This window comes from Suillus plorans (assembly GCF_016647745.1).
Source record: "Suillus plorans strain S12 chromosome Unknown HD556scaffold_46, whole genome shotgun sequence".
NCBI lineage: Eukaryota > Fungi > Basidiomycota > Agaricomycetes > Boletales > Suillaceae > Suillus > Suillus plorans.
Genome location: NW_024537430.1, coordinates 70,541 through 87,944, shown reverse-complemented (window position 1 = coordinate 87,944; position 17,404 = coordinate 70,541). Strand labels below are relative to the sequence as shown.

Here is a 17,404-nt window from a genome sequence, read left to right as displayed (position 1 = left end):
CCTATATTATGCTGGATCCTACATGAAGGTAATGTGTATGTGAAATAAGAGGGTCCCAAAGCATAAAATCTATCAGAGCGATAAAATGAGGATGCGGATTGTAATGGTAGATTCATAAAATAGTATCGTATTTGCGTGTATGAATGAGTCGTCAACCAGCTATGATCACCCCGGCTATAATCACCCCATGCGCGTCTCCATCTCACCGCACAGCATCACTTAGCATACGATCGATTTCGGCTCTGATTTCGGCGAGGTTCGCCTTGAGCGTCTTCGCATCTTCGAACTTGCGATGCGCCATCGCCTCGCCGACAAAGGATTCGAGAAGAGCCTCTTGTTCTAGAAGCGGTTGTAGTGTATGGGCGAGGTCTGAATCGGGGTCCACAAGTGGTGTCTCGAAAGGGACAGGTGACGATGATGAATCACGCTTTTTAGGCTTGGGCAGGGACTGCGCATGATGCTAGTCAGTTTAGAGTATCCGATGAAACGTATTTTACGTACCTGTAATGGGAACATGTGCTTCTGCAAAAATAGATTCGCCCTGCTGAGGACTGCGAGCTGCACGTGGTTCTGGGAAGACCCTGTATTGCAAGGAATGTCACGTATCCGTTTGGCCAAAACATCATATTGAGCAAAGGCATCCAGGAGACGCTTCCGTGCTGCGGACGCTTCTTTGGTTGGCTGGTCGTCATTACTAGATGCAAATGTGTTGTTGTCAATCTGTGTAGAATCAAAGCCCAGTCAATACGTACCTGAGTGTAAGAAGCAGGTCCTGAAACTGGGGAATCGCATCCTCGATCTCTTTCTCGAGACTAATGAATGCCTATTTCCAAATTAGTATCGCACAAGCTCAATAGCTCCAGTAACCAACTTACATCATAGAACCTTACAAACGGCGGTACGCTCGCCATCTCCTGCCAATACTGCTGTCGCGTGAGCACAGGCCTGCAGCTACGGCATATTCTGACGCCGCGGAGAAATTTCTCCTCCTCGCCGGCACCCGCACGACGCACACCGTAATCGACGCCCTCCCCGACCTCCTCGATGCGCCGCGTCTTGGCATCGACGACGAAAAGCACTGAACAGGGGCTCTGGCGCTGCGGGAGCTTTGGAGGAAGACTGCAGATGATGGTACCGCAGAGGCGGCAATGGTGTTTACGGTTTGTGAGTGGGTGAAAGGACGCGCTGAAGGAATGTAAGTGAGATTCTTATGTTCAAACGGCGGTGGTATGGGGGTGTAAGTATGAAAAGGAAGACATACACGCATAAAGGACATTTAGATACGGCAGCATCGTCCTGCCAAGGTGTTATCCGCTGCTCTGCAGCTAGAAAAAGATTGTTTCGGTCAATACTCAATTCAACGAACTGAGCGGTGTGATATACCTCGAGTATCACCGTTGGAGCCCTGTATCATTTGGCTCTGCAATACCCCTTTCCACAGTTCACTCGCATCCATATTCTTAAGGTCGAGATTGAAAAAAGACGAAGCCCTCCTCTTTTCCATTCCCCTTCCATTGACACTAGCCTCATCTTTCCTCGCACCCACGCCTTTCTCAACAGAATTCTCCACAGGAAAATGCAGAGCGATAAGCTTTTCGAGCCTACGCTCTAGCTTTGTCTGTTCTATCCGCCCCTCGTCAACACGTTTCGTCCGGTATTCAGCAAATTCGTCCGTGCGGGGCCGATACACACCCTTGGGCTGAAAGCCTGGACGGTAGGGTGCTGCAGACCGCGTAGGGGTGGATGTACGTATTTGTGCAGAGGAAGATGCAGGTGCGGATGAGGTGGAGGGGAGGGACGGAGTTGACGCTGCAGGAGAACCTGAGGTTGAGGTTGTTGCTGATACTGGGGCTGATGAAGAAGGTGGCGGTAGAGGTCCTGGTGTTGGTGTCGGTGAATAGAGTTTCGGCGGTGGCAGGGGTGCAACCATCGAAGACGAGCGCGGGGGTAGACTGATGATGTTTTGAGCAAAAGGCGCGCTTGCTCTTGGAAGTAAGACTGACGGAGGTAGTTTACCACTATCTGATATTACTGATGTAACTGAGGTGACACGGCTGTGCATCACGGGTGAATGCAATGCATGCAGTGCATCGAGTTGGCGGCTGGATGGTGCGGGGGAGTGGGTAACGGGTGGGCGGAGAGGCGAAGCAAGTGGGGATTTTGCAGGGGGAGGACGGAGGCGCCTGAACTTGGATGGTTTCGGAGAAGTAGGAGGAAGCTTTGTTATGGAAGATGCAGGAGAAGAAATTGGTAATTCCATCTCTTTATCTTTGCCATTTGTACGTGGAACTGGCTCCTCATCGGGTACGGGTGTCTGGACAGGATCTGGCAACGCAACATCAATGCTTGTTGGGGAAGGTAACTCGGTACTAGTTGATGAGCCATTAGTAGTCGGTGAGGAAGGAAGGTCCCTCGAATGTACGATATCGACACTGGGTGCTCGTGTCTTGTCTGTTACGACTGTGATGACATTTGGATACTCTGTGGAGACTGTCAAGACCTTCTCAGACTCATAGTATTCGTGTGGACGAGTGAATATGGGCGCTGGAACAGAAGGGGGGATTGATGCCATGCTCGATGGGCGGGACATAGGCGGCGGGGAGACATTGGGAACCAGATGGATAGACGAGACTGCTCGGGAATGTCGTTTCGACTTTTACATTTATTTGGATGAGAATAAAGGAGAATTTAAGAAGATTAACGTACTTTGTAGGCCTGATACGGGACATTAGGCGGTGAATCCATAGCTCAGCTGAGCAATTGGATATACAAAAGGTCTGCAAGGCAACTTGTAGTGAGGTGAACACGCCGTGCGTCCAAGTTAGTGTGAGCAGCCAGGATGGTGTGCAAGAAAACCCGGGACACCTGTCGGAATGGCGACGACCAAAATCAGAATCGTGAGCCCGTCAGGGCACTGGTTGTGCAGCGTGAACGCCCTCCACCGGCGTCCTCTACAGGAACCGCAGTTCACCTCCCAATAACTTGAAGTGTATTACATAATCGGCGACTGTTAACACACAATTCAATCCACATTGACTACAGCGAATAGTACAATATACCAGCGGGCTACATTACACACCAAAATTGAAAGAATTGCGATAAGGTACATCTCATAATGATAACCTCACGCCAGGAACATGCCAACCATTGACACCACTCCCACAATGCCAACCAAGACCCTTGTCCCACGATCATTCATCTTCACCGCACCACCCGACTTCGTTTGTGTAGCTTGTACTCCTGTACTCGTGGTCGAGGATGTCGAAGATGTCGAAGAGGTCCCGTTGAGTCGGATTGCTTGCGCCTTGAATGCAGCAAAGTTGTTGGCTCCGGACTCAACCGCGTTCACAGAGAACACCATGCCTTGCCCACAGTGTCCAGACTGTTTACAATATACCCAAATTGGTGCAGTCTAAGGCACTCGATGTCAGCACAGGGAGTAATATGACGACAAGTTCCTTACATTATTGATTTGGATCGTATACGTTGGGAATGTCGTCGCATTAGATCCAACGGCCATGCTAACAGCGCTGTCAGTCTCACACATAGCTTAACCAACAAAAACACTTACAATCCAGAATCAAACCCAACTTGTCCACTCGTAGACGTGAGAGTAAGCGAGCGGCACGGATCCGCAAAGGTACTCTGCGTTGCCGTGTGATTCTTTTGCATGAATTGGAACGTGACCGTATCCCCGATTTGTGCAGTAATATTCGATGGCGTATACGTCAGGGTCGAGCCGCCAACAACAACTTTATGATCCGTGCTTGTTACGCTCGTTGGTGCCGCACTACCAGGGAACGAACCGTAGGTTGTAGTCACAGTCTGACCACCTCCAGTGATAGTCGCGGTAGCAGTGATGACCCCGGTGGGAGCAGTCGCAGTTGCAGTGACCGAAGCAGACGAGGATGAAGAGACTGTGGTATTGCCCATGGCCGCTGCTTGAAACGCAGCAAACTGAGTGCCTGGGTTGATGGCGAAGACCATGCCCTGCTGGCAGTGATTGCCTTGTTTGCAGTACACCCAAACTGGGTTCATGTCCTGCACCGTATATTGTGCTGCAGGGAACGGGCCGTTCGTGTTGGTGGATGATACTGGCATGCTATGTACACCAATCATGATATTTCAGTCTAAATTTATACAACGGCGTGTTCGTGCTTACAAGCCAGAGTCAAATCCATTGGACGCCTTTACACATGGCTGGGCTAAAGTAGATTGGGAAGCCGTATGGTTGGATTGTTTGAAAGTGAAGATGATGGTATCTCCAGGGTTCGCATTCTTCACATTAATGAGTAATGATTCTAATGAATACTGCGAAATTGACCGCAGAGACGTACGACAAATTGCGGATCATATCTTAATGGTCCTCCACCAACAGTGACGTTAAACTGGACGGCCTGCGCCAGCGACACTACAGCAAAGGCCAGGAATAAGCTCGAGAACATCGTGATTGGTCAAGGTTGAATGTTTGAAGTGTCAGAAATTGAAATCAAGGCAATTGAGCATCAAGCCCAAAAGTTGAAGCTTCAAGACGCACAGCGACTAGGGTCAGAAGGTAAAGATGGAGACAGAAAAGCTCAGACAGAATAACAACACGGCCAGCTGCAAGTCTTTTATATGAGGCATTTATGCCACAGTGCCAAGGTAGTCTTAGGTGAAGTTCCACAAAAAAACAAAAGAGGACAAGATGATCAAATACCGTTATGGAAGGTGAACAATGTCAACCATCGCCATGCAACCGATCGTGTTGTTGACAGTACTTATAGGGTAGCAATGCCTGTGTGGGCAGAAAGGAATCGGCCTCTTGGCAGAATGGCAAAAATAGTTTTGACTACTACACTAAGGCTATACCTGATGAGTCAAATATCATACCCTGATGCCCCATCTGACCGTCCGCGTCAGCCTCCTGTGTCTCCTGTGTTTCATGTGTTTGATGATCAACTCCCCATCAGTAACCTGTGAGATAATCCTGGTGATCAGAGTCTGCTGCAACAGCCTGCAAGGGGAGGAATCCATGCAAACGACCTTTGAGTCGACTCGGAAGTTGCAGAAGCGGGGACGACACAGTTTAATCATTTTTGGGCGAGCCATCGCACACCGCCGTAAAAGACTTTAGTCGGTGGACTTGAAGGCTACAAAGAATACTGAACACAGACCGGTGTACAACATCCCAAATAATGAAGTGTAGTAAATACCCGCGACGTATCAAAACGAACAGCGTCCGCAGGTATCCGCAATAGATATTAAAAGGAGTCGAACCCAAGAGTCATTGGCAAAACTCATGCATCACCTTCAGCGTAATATTCCCTGAGGAATAATCCCACTTCCTGATCGCAGGCTTAAAAGGAGGGATCAGACTTGTAGAGGACGTGAATAACAAGCATGACAAACAGTAGGCCTTTGGAAGATCGTGGTTGCTGTTGTAATTTGTAAGGCAGTGACGGCAAGTTCAAGTTGGTGAACTGTGAAGACTCGGAAGGGCAGTGAGGCATCGGGACAGTGACAGAAACCAAATTTGGGCGCGAGGCAGCAGAAGAATGCCGGAGGCGGCGAGTTCTGCATGTGCTGGGGGGTGCATTCAATAGTGGTATAGCAGAACGTATGGGTGTGTAGCTACTCTTTGCTAGTGTCTCTGAGATCTCACCGCTTGCTGTCCTCTTCTACCGCCTGTTTATCGAGTCCCTCACTTCATGTTCCATCACGGCCCTGCGCAATGATTTCTCGTCGGCAACTGCTATTGTGTTCTTGAGGCGAGTGCAGGGTACTGGTGTTCAGGAGGGGTGTCAGAAGGATGACGGAGGGTGCAAGAAGGTAGCGGGAAGGCTAGGACGCACTGATGGTGCTGGAAATGAATGCACAGAACTTCGAGGTGACATGATCGATAACCACGCACATAGAAAACTTGGACACAGCTCCGGTCACACACACCAGTAGGCTTGGGACCAGCAAATTGTACTGCTTGAAGTGAAAAATACGTAGTAGGTGGCAGGCTTGACCAAGTCCTAGATTTAATTATCTAATACATCGCACTTCGCTTTTGGGTTCACATGATCTCGAATTCGTACTACTCCTAGTACAATGCTACAAGTCAGTATGCTAAATTACAGGCCAGTGTACAACATAGTATCCTGAGTCCAATAAATGTCCGCAACACACGATAAAAAGCAGGATAGAGCATGATCAAAATACATCACGAACATTGTCCACGCAGCGCCGCAATAGGTTAGATATAAAGCGGAATCCTTAAAGTCGAGGTTGAGTCGAAGAGTTATTTGCAAAGTTCAATGTTCATGCACCACCTTGAGCAAAATATGTCTTGAGGAACAATCCCCACTTCCTTATCACAGGTTTAACGATATCTTCCCATTCCCTCCCAAAGAATTCACCTTCCTTGACGCGCGTGAATGAGAACACTTCCCTGTGTTTGGTCCCATCTGTGAATTGGCGAGCTTTAGCACCTGCCCCGCAACTATGCATTAGGTCTAACTTACTACAGTCACGGCAGGGTTTAAGATCAACCTTTGGCTGACGTGGGATATCCGAACAGTGGACGTCAGGAAAATTGGGATGCAGATAAGCAGCATGTGTTGCCAGATCCTTGAGCTCGATATGCACCAATCGTTCGAGTTGTTCAGCCATCGGACCCTTGTCGCCCTGGCGATTATTTCTAATGAGCTTCTGTATCGCCAACTCGTCATCATCTTTAGCTTCGATTATGGTCTGAGGCCACCACCCGCGAACATCTTTTATGGAAGAACGACACTTGTTCTTCCACTCTGCGTAGCGTTTCTTGACATCTTTGCTGTACCCAATCTTCAATGAGAGCTTCTCCTCGTTCTCGGGGTCTTGTTAAGGGCTCAGCTTGCAGGCCAGCATTTGATGATGGGTCAAGTAAAACCTACCGAACACGTTCAGCGCATATACATAGCCTGGTATTTTGGACCTTTCCGAAAGATCTCTTGTCATGGTCTTTCGAAGGTTTCGCTGAGTATCAAGTTGCAGATACTCAGGAATATAGTCTATTGAACGTTTAAAATGGTCCAACGAAATCTGCAACAATTGCCTTACCGCAAAAGCGAACAAAGATATCGTCCTGACCGGCGACTAGCTGCACTTTAAACCCCCCATTATCAATGTGTTTCACAATCCCTACAACATCGCTTTGAGGTCTGTGCTGATGACAATATTGAGTGGAAGGTTTGACTGAACGTTCGCATTGAATGGCGCGTAGTGCGAGTTCACGGCATGGTGAACTTGAATTCACATCTGTTACTGGTTGAATGCCACCTAGCAGTGTGAGTCCATTGCGCCGTGAATTCACTTCTGGTGTCAATGTTGGTGCGATGGGCGTGGTAGGGGTGTTGTTGCCTTGATACTCATGCTCATGACGGTATTGAACTGGAGGTTCGACTGGAAGTCGGCGCTGCAAATTCACTTCTGTCGTCGGTTGCGGTGCTATGGGTGTGGCAGGGGTGTTATTTATTTGATATCCATGCTGATGGCAGTATTGAGTCGGAGATTTTACTGAATGTTGGCACTGAATGCCACCCTGCGTGAGTCCATGGCATCGTGAATTCACTTCTATTGCCAACGTCGGTGTGATGGGTGTGGTACTAGTAGGGCTGTTATTACTTTGGGATCCATGCTGATAACAATATTGAGCCGGAGGGTTGACTGAACGTCGGCATTGAACGCCACGTAGTGTGAGCCCATGGCATTGCGAGTTCACATATGTCACAGGCTTCGGTGCAGTGGGTGCGGTGGGGGTATTAGCACTTTGGGAATCGTGCTGGAAGCAGTATTGAGCCGGAAATTTGACTGAACGTGAGCATTGAACGCCACGTAGCGTGAGTCCACAGCATTGCGAAGATTTCGGTGCGGTGAGTATGGCAAGGATATTAGGATCTTGGGAATCATGTTGAAAGCAGTATTGAGCTGGAAGTTTGACTGAACGTGAGCATTGAACGCCACGTAGTGTGAGCCCACGGCATTGCGAAGACTTCGGTGCGGTGACTATGACAGGGGTATTAGGATCTTGGGAATCATGTTGAAAGCAGTATTGAGCTGGAAGTTTGACTGAACGTGAGCATTGGACGCCACGTAGTGTGAGTCCACGGCATTGCGAAGACTCCGGTGCGGTGACTATGACAGGGGTATTAGGATATTGGGAATCATGTTGAAAGCAGTATTGAGCCGGAAGTTTGACTGAGCGTGAGCATTGAACGCCACGTAGTGTGAGTCCACGGCATTGCGAAGACTTCGGTGCAGTGACTATGACAGGGGTATTAGGATCTTGGGATCCATGTTGAAAGCAGTATTGAGCTGGAAGTTTGACTGAACGTGAGCATTGGACGCCACGTAGTGTGAGTCCACGGCATTGCGAAGACTTCGGTGCGGTGACTATGACAGGGGTATTAGGATCTTGGGAATCATGCTGAAAGCAGTATTGAGCTGGAAGTTTGACTGAGCGTGAGCATTGAACGCCACGTAGTGTGAGTCCACGGCATTGCGAAGACTTCGGTGCGGTGACTATGACAGGGGTATTAGGATCTTGGGAATCATGTTGAAAGCAGTATTGAGCCGGAAGTTTGACTGAGCGTGAGCATTGAACGCCACGTAGTGTGAGTCCACGGCATTGCGAAGACTTCGGTGCAGTGACTATGACAGGGGTATTAGGATCTTGGGATCCATGTTGAAAGCAGTATTGAGCTGGAAGTTTGACTGGACGTGAGCATTGAACGCCACGTAGTGTGAGTCCACGACATTGTGAAGACTTCGGTGCAGTGAGTACGGTAGGGGTATCAGGACTTTTAGGTCCATGCTGAAAGCAGTATTGAGTTGGAGATTCGACTGAACGTTGGCATTGATCGCAACGTAGTGTGAGTCCATGGTATTGCGAATTTACGTAAGTTATTGGTCTCGCAGCAATATCTTGGGATTGACGGCGCTGCGAAGCCCTCACATTCACGGATGAATTAGAAGGAGGAAGGCCGGCATACTGGTCAATATGAGGGATGCGATAAGAATCAGGGGCTCTAATCGGTTTTATGCCATTGCATTGTGTCGTAACTGGCTCCGATTTTCTGGTGTCCTGAATGATTTCCGCGTGATGTTTAAAACTTGTTGTGGGCTTGAAATCAGGAATTCTGAAGGCGGAGAAATAATGCTCACATTTCCGAAATCTCCACCACAGCCGATGTGGTTTGAAGAGAGAGACTGAACTCCGATTTGGTCGTCTCTTGCTTATGACTGACAGGTACGAATCGTGGTTTACTAAGACGCGGAGGCGTGTTATCAGGCGTCAAAAGCCCTGGCGGAGGCCAACGAGGGTTAGTAGTTGACTGATTGCTAGACCGTTCAGATGAGTTTTCTGAGACGGTCAGCGACTCTGTGTCCTTTGGGACATCAGAACGTCGTACAGGGGTACGAGGTGGAGAGGTTGGACGGATTCCAAAGAGGTTGGGTCGTGGGCGAGAGTCCGGGGGCGTTACCAGCCCAAATAGTTGTTTAACGCGTGGTGGTGTCGAAGGAATGTTGACTGCCAATGGCGTCACACTAGCGGTCCTTGACATAATGACCGCATCATCGCGATTGTCATCCTCCAGAGCACTTGTCCGGCAGTGTCCCTGGTAGTGACTTGTAGCCATGGCAGGATGGTGGGGCGAGAAGAAGAACAAGAGGTGTGGTATAAACACATAGTGTCATCCATAAGAAATTAAATACCTGGACGGATACATGAGTTATCTCGGCAGCGATAACTTATCATCATGATGCCCGCCCAATCCTATGCCGACATCGCATCGACAAAGCAGGGTGGACAGAAAACGGCAATCCTGTGCTAAGAAGCAAAAGGAGCCTTTGGGACTGATTCTCATGCTATGCAGAATTCTGATAGACAAATAGCACTGCCCGTGTCTCGTGATCCTGTATTTCGGCTGACCCGACGATCGAATATCTCATTTGCCAAGGACATGCAGGGGAATGAGCAATGTCAGTGTTCCAACTCGCAAGTTGTGTCACTGAGTGCAAAGGCATTTAGTTGTGAAGCAGGGGGCAGACACTTTCTAAACGTCCAAATTAACGGTAGGTCATCTAGAAGTTTCACAAATTATTATGTCAACTCCAACCAAGAATTATATCGTCACAAGGGGAATGCCGACCTCAACCACACTCTACCGTGATCATGATACAAGTCCGCGGTGCGCCAGATCAAGGTCCGAACAAGAGTCAGACTGATAGTTGTGGGGTGTGGCCCTCCTGGTGCCTTCAGAAAGTGCCCGAACCGGAAAATCAGCGCCGCACAAAGAACGCGTTGCGAGCTTTCCCAGAGCATTCGTACAGAGGCTGGTACCTGAAGCAGAATCAGGACGTTGACTCCGATCAGATGCGACCGTGTGTACCGTACACGTACGGAAAAGCTTGCCACAATGAGTCAGACTTGATAATTGTTTTCCGAATCCAACGTATCATCCATGCCAGAACTTAGAGGCCTCGAGGCCTTCGAGAGGACGGCATCGCCTGTTGTGAGTCTAGTAAGCGTAGCACAAAAGTGATACACTGTATATGGTACCAGGTGACACCCTGACTACTACCAGGACCCCGAAACTCAAAAGTTCAAGGTTCAACAACGGCGGTCACGCCTCCTAATTATTTGCCTTGTTAATATTTTATCACCTCTAGACAATAACTAATCATGTCTCCGTAGCAATGTCCACAGATCCTCCAGAAGGATACCAAGGCACGAAAGCGTCAAGACTCAAGCGCCGTGCTCTCTCCTTTTGACCTTCCAACAAATCAATCTCGGACCTCATCATGATCAACGACCCGGCCAATACTCCATCGTAGACGAGCAAGCAGTAAGAGCCGACCTACTGCAGCATACCCGAGAGTGCTGTAACTTCCGTTCGTTTCACCTGCTAAGCCCCGTCAGTTAAGACATTGCGCGCTCCTGGAAAGCAATTGTAATAACGCCAATCCCTTCATTAGAGTTGGCCACGAGCGCATCGTGATATTCTCGGACGCCAATAATAAGGCGTGGTCCGAGCAGAAACATCTGCACGAAAGAGAAGACTCGAAGAATGCCGAGATACATTTCAGCTCCCACAGAAGTTGACTCCTTTGGAAACGGTGAGAATGGTTAAATGCAAACTGAGATTGACATACCGAGATACTTTGGGACAGCAGGCCGAGGTTTAAGCCAGAAATAGCAGTAAAGCTAATGCATGCATCGTCGGCGGAAGAGATAAACACATTAAAAATGACGAGCTCACGCTGCAAAGTAAAGCATGTGGGTTTTGATCAACACCGTGAAACAGTCCCCGACGACCGAACCTGTGGATGGCAGTTCCCGGAAGTGTCTTGCAGCGATCCAGACTGCAAGACACAATGTGAGGACCTCCCATGCAGTGAAGAATATCCAATTCTCGGCTCTCATAAGTAGGTCCACTCCTTGGTAACTGCACCAATGGATATTGGACAGAACGAGTTCTTCTGGAATTCATCCCATGAGCTTGATATGCTAAGGTTGTTTGTAAGCTCACCCCCTGAAATATGACCACTGTCCAATACACTGATTAGTCCAGAGGCGATCGTTTTAGCCAGGAAGGTTAAAACGAGAAAGGTGAACATTTTTAGGGATCGCTGATACATGGCATTTAATCGGGCGATCATAATAACTTGCATGGTGGTTCAGTCAATGCCGAAGTACTGCAGCCGAGTAACTCACCGCCCAGCATTGCATTTACGATGACAGGTATCCACCATTGTACAAGGTAATAAGTAGTGCCTAAAATCCAGTAAATGATGAGCATCGGAGGGCTCTATTCTTCGAATGAACTCACAGCTAGTTCAGTCATTATATCAATTCAAGAAGTTAGTCAACGATTACACTCACCCCTATGTAGGGGTTAGTTAGACGAGAATCAGATGTTTGTACAGAATACTTACTGCATCTGTCACCGAGAATGACGGAAGTGTTGCTGCACATGATACGGTTCATCAGAAGAAGAAGACATAAACACAGGAGCACGCTTGCAAAGAGACATACACAGGAATACTATGCTGTCCATGAGAAACAACTCATTAGTACGGTGCCAACTTGAACTTGTAAGCACTGCGAACATACACACAGTATATTATTCCGGTGTAGCGCACCTAGGATATGTTGAAGTAAGCACAACTCAGTGTCAATGCGTAAGCTAGCACATACGCTGATATATAAAACAGTCATGAGGGACCAGCGTTTCCTCTGCCCGATTTAACCGAGCATTGTTCTTCCGATGAGATCTTACTCACCCAGATAAGTTCAAACTGCCAGATCATTATTAGTGAGATGGCTGATACCGAGTTTCCAACCTACCTCCTGTCCGAAAGCCAGTACTGGATGATACGATTAAACATCGATAATTTCCCAAATAAAATATCTTGCTCACCCCAGTCGTACAACACTGCAGTCAAGGCTGCAACTGCGAAATCATGGTCAAACTTTGAGTAAAACATCGGAATGTTCTCTACAAACCTGTAAAATAGCTGAGAATCATTTGGAAATTTATTAGCGGCCACATATTGGGATCATCTGAGACTATGGTCATAGTATTCGAGGGACTGGTGTCAGTGCTGCAAGTGAGTGAGTGGGGGACTTGGTGGACGTATGAAGATGATATGTTCATGCTAAATATAGTAGATAATTACCGCTGGCATACAGCGCATTCGTTACCAATACGCGCGGCCCGGTTGAATGCATGGATAAAGCTGTTCGTGATTGACAGTTTCAGTGGGCTAGTATCTGCCCCACGGGAGAATCTGATTGGGCCTATGACTGTCCTGACCGCCCTTAGCTATATCCGAGCTGCGGAATATTTAGTCCCGGAAGAAGGCGGCCCCTGCAGGCCTGAAGGCCTGACAGTGCAGACGTTTTCTACGGACTTGCTCAGCGCTCGGGATCCGCGGGCCGACTCAGATTACTCACAAGCAAGAAACACTTGAAGAGGACTGCTACTAGCATCTGCAGACCGGCCCGCACAGGCTTCGTAACGTGATTTGGCACTGAACCACACGCTACGCTCTCTGCCCCCACTGCGGCACGCACTGCTTTCAGTCCTCGATATGACGAGGTTTACGCCGAGCAACAACTAATTAAGTGCATAGAGATACACAAGCTAGATGTGTGGCCATTATGTAGGTCGGATTCAGAGCGGACTTTTACTGACCTGTGACAATCGAGTAAATAAGGAACGACTGTCTTCATTCATCTATAGTACTTAGTCTGTACAAGGCGAGGCTGAGGGAGACTAGAGCTGTTGTGACAAGTGTCTGTTGCAGTGTTTCGAGTAATACCGAAAGGCAAGATGTGTGCTGTCAGAATTACAAAAGTCCTTCGACAGTCAAATATTTTACCGTAGACGCCAAAAGCTCTGATGGAAAGCGTGTCATCCTGGGGCTTGCGCCGTGGATATCAATTGAGGGGTATAAGGCTTCCCATTAACTCCCTCCGAAGGGGTGTTGCATGTGATGGCTCAAGCATAGTATTCCGATACAAATTTGCCCCATTTCTCGATGACGGGTTTCACGAGGAGTTCCCACTCTCGCCCCTTGTAACGTCCCTTCTCAGGACGTGGAAATGCGAATATTTCCCTATGTATAGTACCACCTGGACCCAGCGTCAAAAATCCTACATTGCCAGCATAATAAATATAACAATCGCTTACAATCGAGACAGGGCTTCATCGTAGCCTTCTTCGGCGACCCAGAGGTAGAAGGAGAGGTGTCTGAATTGTCGACTTTCGGAAACTTGGAGTCCAGATATGGTGTGTGGACCACCAAGTCCGCGAGCTCTATATGCACCAACCTCTCCACACGGTGGCACAATGGCCCCGGTTCTCCCGCCTTGATGTTTCCTGTAAGCAGGCTCCCATTAGTACCGTCGTCGTCACTCTCGTCTTCGACTGTGCCTGGCCACCACCCCCGGACGATTGGTATCTTCGAACCACATTGTTTGCCCCATTGATCCAGTCGTTTTGTGAGATTTACAGCGCGCCCGACTTTAAGTTGAATTACACCAGGACGTTTCGGGTCTAACATGGATGCCAATGATGATGATGTAAATATCAAGAGCTCGGAAACTCATGGCGACGAACCTCGGATTTCGTACGTGTAGATATATCCAGGGACGTCCGAAGTGGAGGCAGCTTTCTCCATTTCGACTCTAAGTGCCAGCTGGGTATCGCGTTGGAGGTATTGTGGTATATAATCTGCCCTATGTTGAAGAGCGTATCAGACGAGATGAATATGATGCTCACCACTAAATTCTACAAATGTATCTGGCATGCCTTTCTGTCTGACATAAAATCCGGTTTGCGCATGAAACATTGCGTCACGGTGCTGATGACAATACACGACAGGTATTGGGTCAATATGAGAGTGCGTCGAGGGAAGCTTGACTTGGCGCGAGCATCGCTTCCCGAGCTTTGTCATGCTGCTACATTGTGTGGTGTTCTTGGTTGCCGAAGATGATGATGGGGAAAGGGGTACAGAGATAGCACGCGGTCGAGATTTGGGTGTGATATCGAGCGCTGGACGCGAGCGCATTCCTACGGAGATAGAGGGATAGGCCATGATGTCAGGGGAACGGAGGGAATCTGAGTGAGGATGCGATGGTGGAGTGATGACTGGCAGTGGCTTGGTATTGAGCGCGTGCTGCATCGTCAACGACTGTTTCCCCGTCTGAGGAGATGGAATGGCTACTACAAAGGTAGGCGGCATTGGTAGTGGGGGTAATACGCCCTTACTGTTCAGAGAGGATTGTCCGCTGCGTGTGGGTTGTCGCTTGGTGGTGTCAAGTAGCGCGTTCACTGCCAATCTTTCGGGACTGAAACCTCCTATGAAACTACTTGCCCGATTCCCGTTGGCAGGGAGAGGGTCAGGTAGTCGCTTGCTCTCATTTGGCTTGCCAGCGAGTGCCATGGCATCAAATGCCTGGACGAGATCATAGCGTTTTGGTGGTATCTGTGATGGATATGAATTCATAGTAGTACAGGAAGAAGAGAAGGGCGCAAGGCGCCTGCAGGAGCAAGGCCGTGCACACGAGGAGATCAAGACAATAATGGAAGTCAGCCGCGGGTAAGGCAAGCACATATGTATGATCTGCGCATTCGGCCTTATCCGTTTGTTGATTGCTTCTTCGTATAAAAAGGTTTATCCAATGACTCGTTCCTTTCAAACTCCCATCACCCACACGCTCAGGTAAGTCCCAGTGGTTACTTTTGCTGTCTCCACATAAAAGATGAAACGCACTGGGCTCTGAAAAGAGATAGATGTCATGCACTACGCTCCAACTAGTAGAGTGGCGGCCTAGAAAACCGTTGACTGACTTTCATTGTTTTTGCATCCGAACCGATCGATATCGATATTGACTTTTCCCCACAGTCAAATGACACGTGGCCCGCCGCGGCATGCCTGGAGGTGGGATTTGTAGGATTTTCTTGCGCAGTGTACTGTAGTTTACATGTCGGCTGCCACCACATATAATAATGCGTTGTCTGCCAAAGTTGACGAGGCCACCGGGTGGGAAGTCGACGTCGTCAATACAATTGAATATGTAGCGTGCTGATAACGCACAAAAATTTCCTTTTATGATTTGACAACTTGAAATTTTAAACTTCACTGTGCAACTGTACAATTGGTTGATTTTGTCATAACCCCTCCTACAGATCTTCTGGAGTCTACTTTCTAGTCCAACGAACGCATCGTATACAGCAACGAGCTGCATCATCCTGCCGGAAATGGCGGATGCACAAGTCCTTTGCGGCATACTCGAGGAAATGACTTCTAGCATGTCATCAGTGCGAGAATTGCTCCAACAAAAGTAAGAGTTGGCATTCATGATAGTCCAACTCTCATTGACCTTGCTCTAGATCAAAATCTGAAGACGACATGGATATGACGCACGGAATATCTCTACTTTCCCTCAAACACCACCTGCTTTTGTCGTACTTACAATCACTTGTCCTACTCTCCGCACGCCGAGCAACTGGTGACTCATTAACAGAGAGAACATCGAACATGTCCCCTTTCAGCACGGTCGATCGAGAGGCGCGGGGATCTGGCGCTGGTGATTTGGTCGACTCTTTGATAGAGGGTCGCGTGGTACTCGAAAAAATAAATGTCCTGGAAAGCAGGATGCGATACCAGATCGAAAAGCTGGTTAGAGTGGCTGAAGAAGTGTCTTCTGGCAAAGATGTGGCCGAAGGTGTGTTTTTTATGCTTTAATAACAACTCCTTGCTGATATACCTCTCAGATCCCCTCGCCTTCCGTCCAAACCCTCAAAACCTCGTCGACAACGAGCGGCACTCCGACGAGGACCGAGACGCCCATCCCAACGTCGAAGACCCCGATGCGATATACCGCCCTCCCAAACTCGCACCTATGCCCTACACGACAGCCGCCGACAAGCGTTCTACACGACAACCTGTTCCTAAAGCACTCTCCACCCTCCTCCACCAAGACCCCTCGCGCCCGCACGTCGAAGGTATATCTGGTCTGGGCTCGATGCCCTCCTTCGCGTCCGACCGCGCCCGCGAGATCCAACGTATCAAGGACTTCGAGGAAGATAATTTCACTCGGTTAGTAATGAAGAAAACCGAGGCGCGCAGGCGACGAAAGGATGAAGAGGATTTGGCACTCGGAGGTACGGGAGCTGGAAAGGGCAGGAAGAGAGGCCGGGGCCTGGAGGATGAATTCGCGGATGTGCTTCACTCAATCGGGCGCACGAAGACGGGAGTGCTTGGCGATGGATATGAAGAGCTAAGGCAACGGGGTAAAAAAGGCGATGCCTTATCCAGATCGCGAACCACATGGAAGGGAGATATTGAGGATGCAAACAATGACGAGCCGCGACTGAAGAAGCGCACAAGATTCGAGAAGGCAAAGACGACTTTACACAAGAAAATGAAGGCAAGGAGATAGCTTTTTTGTTTCCTTTCCAAGTTCCTGTTATGTTTTCTGTACCATCCCAATGACCTGGTCATTTCGAATCAAAGTTCAGCGGATGCAGACAATAAATTCCTCTCTTAGATCAACGTCGACCATAGTTCGTGGGCCACGTTCGGTTTGTTATACCTCGTCGAATTAGCTGCCAACTACACACTTGCAAGAAGGCTTCCGTGTCACGATGTTTTATTACGCATCAGCATATAGTTGTCAGTGACAGCAAAAAGCTGCAGCTATGGACGGGCCGAGACAAAGTTTTGATAACTTGACAGGAAATGCTAACGGCGAGTATTGCAGCATTCGACGTGGCGAGGGCAGGGCACTAACAGGGGTGGGATGGTTCATGATCGAGGAGCATGGTGAGTGATAATGAATTATATGTATCGCGTTATCAAAGCGATGAGCTGGAGTACATCA

The 17,404-nt window shown here is 48.7% G+C and overlaps 8 protein-coding genes across 8 annotated transcripts; 2 read left to right on the top strand and 6 right to left on the bottom strand.

The window, feature by feature from the left end:
* Positions 1-202: 202 nt before the first annotated feature.
* HD556DRAFT_1241593 (FYVE zinc finger-domain-containing protein) lies at positions 203-1,930 on the bottom strand (the record flags this gene model as incomplete). The annotated part of the gene is made up of 6 exons (XM_041298211.1): positions 203-448; positions 502-694; positions 753-823; positions 876-1,185; positions 1,262-1,325; positions 1,384-1,930. The coding sequence occupies 6 exons, from the start codon at positions 1,928-1,930 to the stop codon at positions 203-205; spliced, it is 1,431 nt and encodes a 476-aa protein (XP_041157823.1).
* A 1,036-nt stretch (positions 1,931-2,966) lies between these two features.
* On the bottom strand, positions 2,967-4,765 carry HD556DRAFT_668427 (uncharacterized protein). The gene is made up of 5 exons (XM_041311256.1): positions 4,341-4,765; positions 4,163-4,278; positions 3,572-4,102; positions 3,464-3,521; positions 2,967-3,412 (listed from the first exon to the last, which is right to left on the bottom strand). The coding sequence occupies exons 1-5, from the start codon at positions 4,443-4,445 to the stop codon at positions 3,125-3,127; spliced, it is 1,098 nt and encodes a 365-aa protein (XP_041157822.1). The 5' UTR covers positions 4,446-4,765; the 3' UTR covers positions 2,967-3,124.
* Positions 4,766-5,560: 795 nt separating this feature from the next.
* Positions 5,561-5,934, top strand: HD556DRAFT_1310227 (uncharacterized protein; the record flags this gene model as incomplete). The annotated part of the gene is made up of 2 exons (XM_041300385.1): positions 5,561-5,587; positions 5,614-5,934. The coding sequence occupies 2 exons, from the start codon at positions 5,561-5,563 to the stop codon at positions 5,932-5,934; spliced, it is 348 nt and encodes a 115-aa protein (XP_041157821.1).
* Positions 5,935-6,288: 354 nt separating this feature from the next.
* HD556DRAFT_1241402 (uncharacterized protein) lies at positions 6,289-7,017 on the bottom strand (the record flags this gene model as incomplete). Its single annotated transcript, XM_041298197.1, has 3 exons — positions 6,289-6,434; positions 6,492-6,845; positions 6,903-7,017. Coding segments are annotated over 3 exons (615 nt in total), but the record flags the coding sequence as incomplete, so codon positions are not given.
* Positions 7,018-8,158: 1,141 nt separating this feature from the next.
* HD556DRAFT_668388 (uncharacterized protein) lies at positions 8,159-9,915 on the bottom strand. Its single transcript, XM_041311255.1, has 3 exons — positions 9,172-9,915; positions 8,775-9,119; positions 8,159-8,515 (listed from the first exon to the last, which is right to left on the bottom strand). Exons 1-3 carry the CDS (start codon positions 9,645-9,647, stop codon positions 8,401-8,403), a joined length of 936 nt encoding a protein of 311 aa, XP_041157819.1. The 5' UTR covers positions 9,648-9,915; the 3' UTR covers positions 8,159-8,400.
* Positions 9,916-10,619: 704 nt separating this feature from the next.
* On the bottom strand, positions 10,620-13,159 carry HD556DRAFT_1387836 (uncharacterized protein). The gene is made up of 14 exons (XM_041303464.1): positions 12,968-13,159; positions 12,518-12,916; positions 12,432-12,464; positions 12,359-12,378; positions 12,295-12,309; positions 12,209-12,247; positions 12,125-12,153; positions 12,047-12,060; positions 11,946-11,978; positions 11,726-11,785; positions 11,541-11,675; positions 11,271-11,490; positions 11,164-11,215; positions 10,620-11,116 (listed from the first exon to the last, which is right to left on the bottom strand). Exons 2-14 carry the CDS (start codon positions 12,666-12,668, stop codon positions 10,931-10,933), a joined length of 987 nt encoding a protein of 328 aa, XP_041157818.1. The 5' UTR covers positions 12,669-12,916; positions 12,968-13,159; the 3' UTR covers positions 10,620-10,930.
* A 355-nt stretch (positions 13,160-13,514) lies between these two features.
* HD556DRAFT_1241413 (uncharacterized protein) lies at positions 13,515-14,760 on the bottom strand (the record flags this gene model as incomplete). Its single annotated transcript, XM_041298198.1, has 5 exons — positions 13,515-13,648; positions 13,707-14,072; positions 14,136-14,249; positions 14,298-14,570; positions 14,628-14,760. 5 exons carry the CDS (start codon positions 14,758-14,760, stop codon positions 13,515-13,517), a joined length of 1,020 nt encoding a protein of 339 aa, XP_041157817.1.
* Positions 14,761-15,625: 865 nt separating this feature from the next.
* Positions 15,626-17,160, top strand: HD556DRAFT_667889 (uncharacterized protein). The gene is made up of 3 exons (XM_041311254.1): positions 15,626-15,862; positions 15,912-16,246; positions 16,296-17,160. Exons 1-3 carry the CDS (start codon positions 15,780-15,782, stop codon positions 16,961-16,963), a joined length of 1,086 nt encoding a protein of 361 aa, XP_041157816.1. The 5' UTR covers positions 15,626-15,779; the 3' UTR covers positions 16,964-17,160.
* Positions 17,161-17,404: the final 244 nt, after the last annotated feature.

Bases quoted from the DNA above. Each gene is read 5' to 3' on its own strand.
- HD556DRAFT_668427 (XM_041311256.1), bottom strand. From the start codon at position 4,445: ATGTTCTCGAGCTTATTCCTGGCCTTTGCTGTAGTGTCGCTGGCGCAG. The intron at 4,279-4,340 runs GTCGTACGTCTC...ATTAATGTGAAG, and splicing joins TAAGATATGATCCGCAATTT to AATGCGAACCCTGGAGATAC. The intron at 3,413-3,463 runs GTAAGGAACTTG...CGAGTGCCTTAG, and splicing joins ATACGATCCAAATCAATAAT to ACTGCACCAATTTGGGTATA.
- HD556DRAFT_668388 (XM_041311255.1), bottom strand. From the start codon at position 9,647: ATGGCTACAAGTCACTACCAGGGACACTGCCGGACAAGTGCTCTGGAG. The intron at 9,120-9,171 runs GTGAGCATTATT...GCCCACAACAAG, and splicing joins GTGGTGGAGATTTCGGAAAT to TTTTAAACATCACGCGGAAA. The intron at 8,516-8,774 runs GTCTTCACAATG...ACCGCACCGAAG, and splicing joins ACCGTACTCACTGCACCGAA to TCTTCGCAATGCCGTGGACT.
- HD556DRAFT_1387836 (XM_041303464.1), bottom strand. From the start codon at position 12,668: ATGAACATATCATCTTCATACGTCCACCAAGTCCCCCACTCACTCACT. The intron at 12,379-12,431 runs GTGAGCAAGATA...CGTATCATCCAG, and splicing joins TGCAGTGTTGTACGACTGGG to TACTGGCTTTCGGACAGGAG. The intron at 11,491-11,540 runs GTGAGCTTACAA...GATGAATTCCAG, and splicing joins CAGTGGTCATATTTCAGGGG to AAGAACTCGTTCTGTCCAAT.
- HD556DRAFT_667889 (XM_041311254.1), top strand. From the start codon at position 15,780: ATGGCGGATGCACAAGTCCTTTGCGGCATACTCGAGGAAATGACTTCT. The intron at 15,863-15,911 runs GTAAGAGTTGGC...ACCTTGCTCTAG, and splicing joins CGAGAATTGCTCCAACAAAA to ATCAAAATCTGAAGACGACA. The intron at 16,247-16,295 runs GTGTGTTTTTTA...TATACCTCTCAG, and splicing joins TGGCAAAGATGTGGCCGAAG to ATCCCCTCGCCTTCCGTCCA.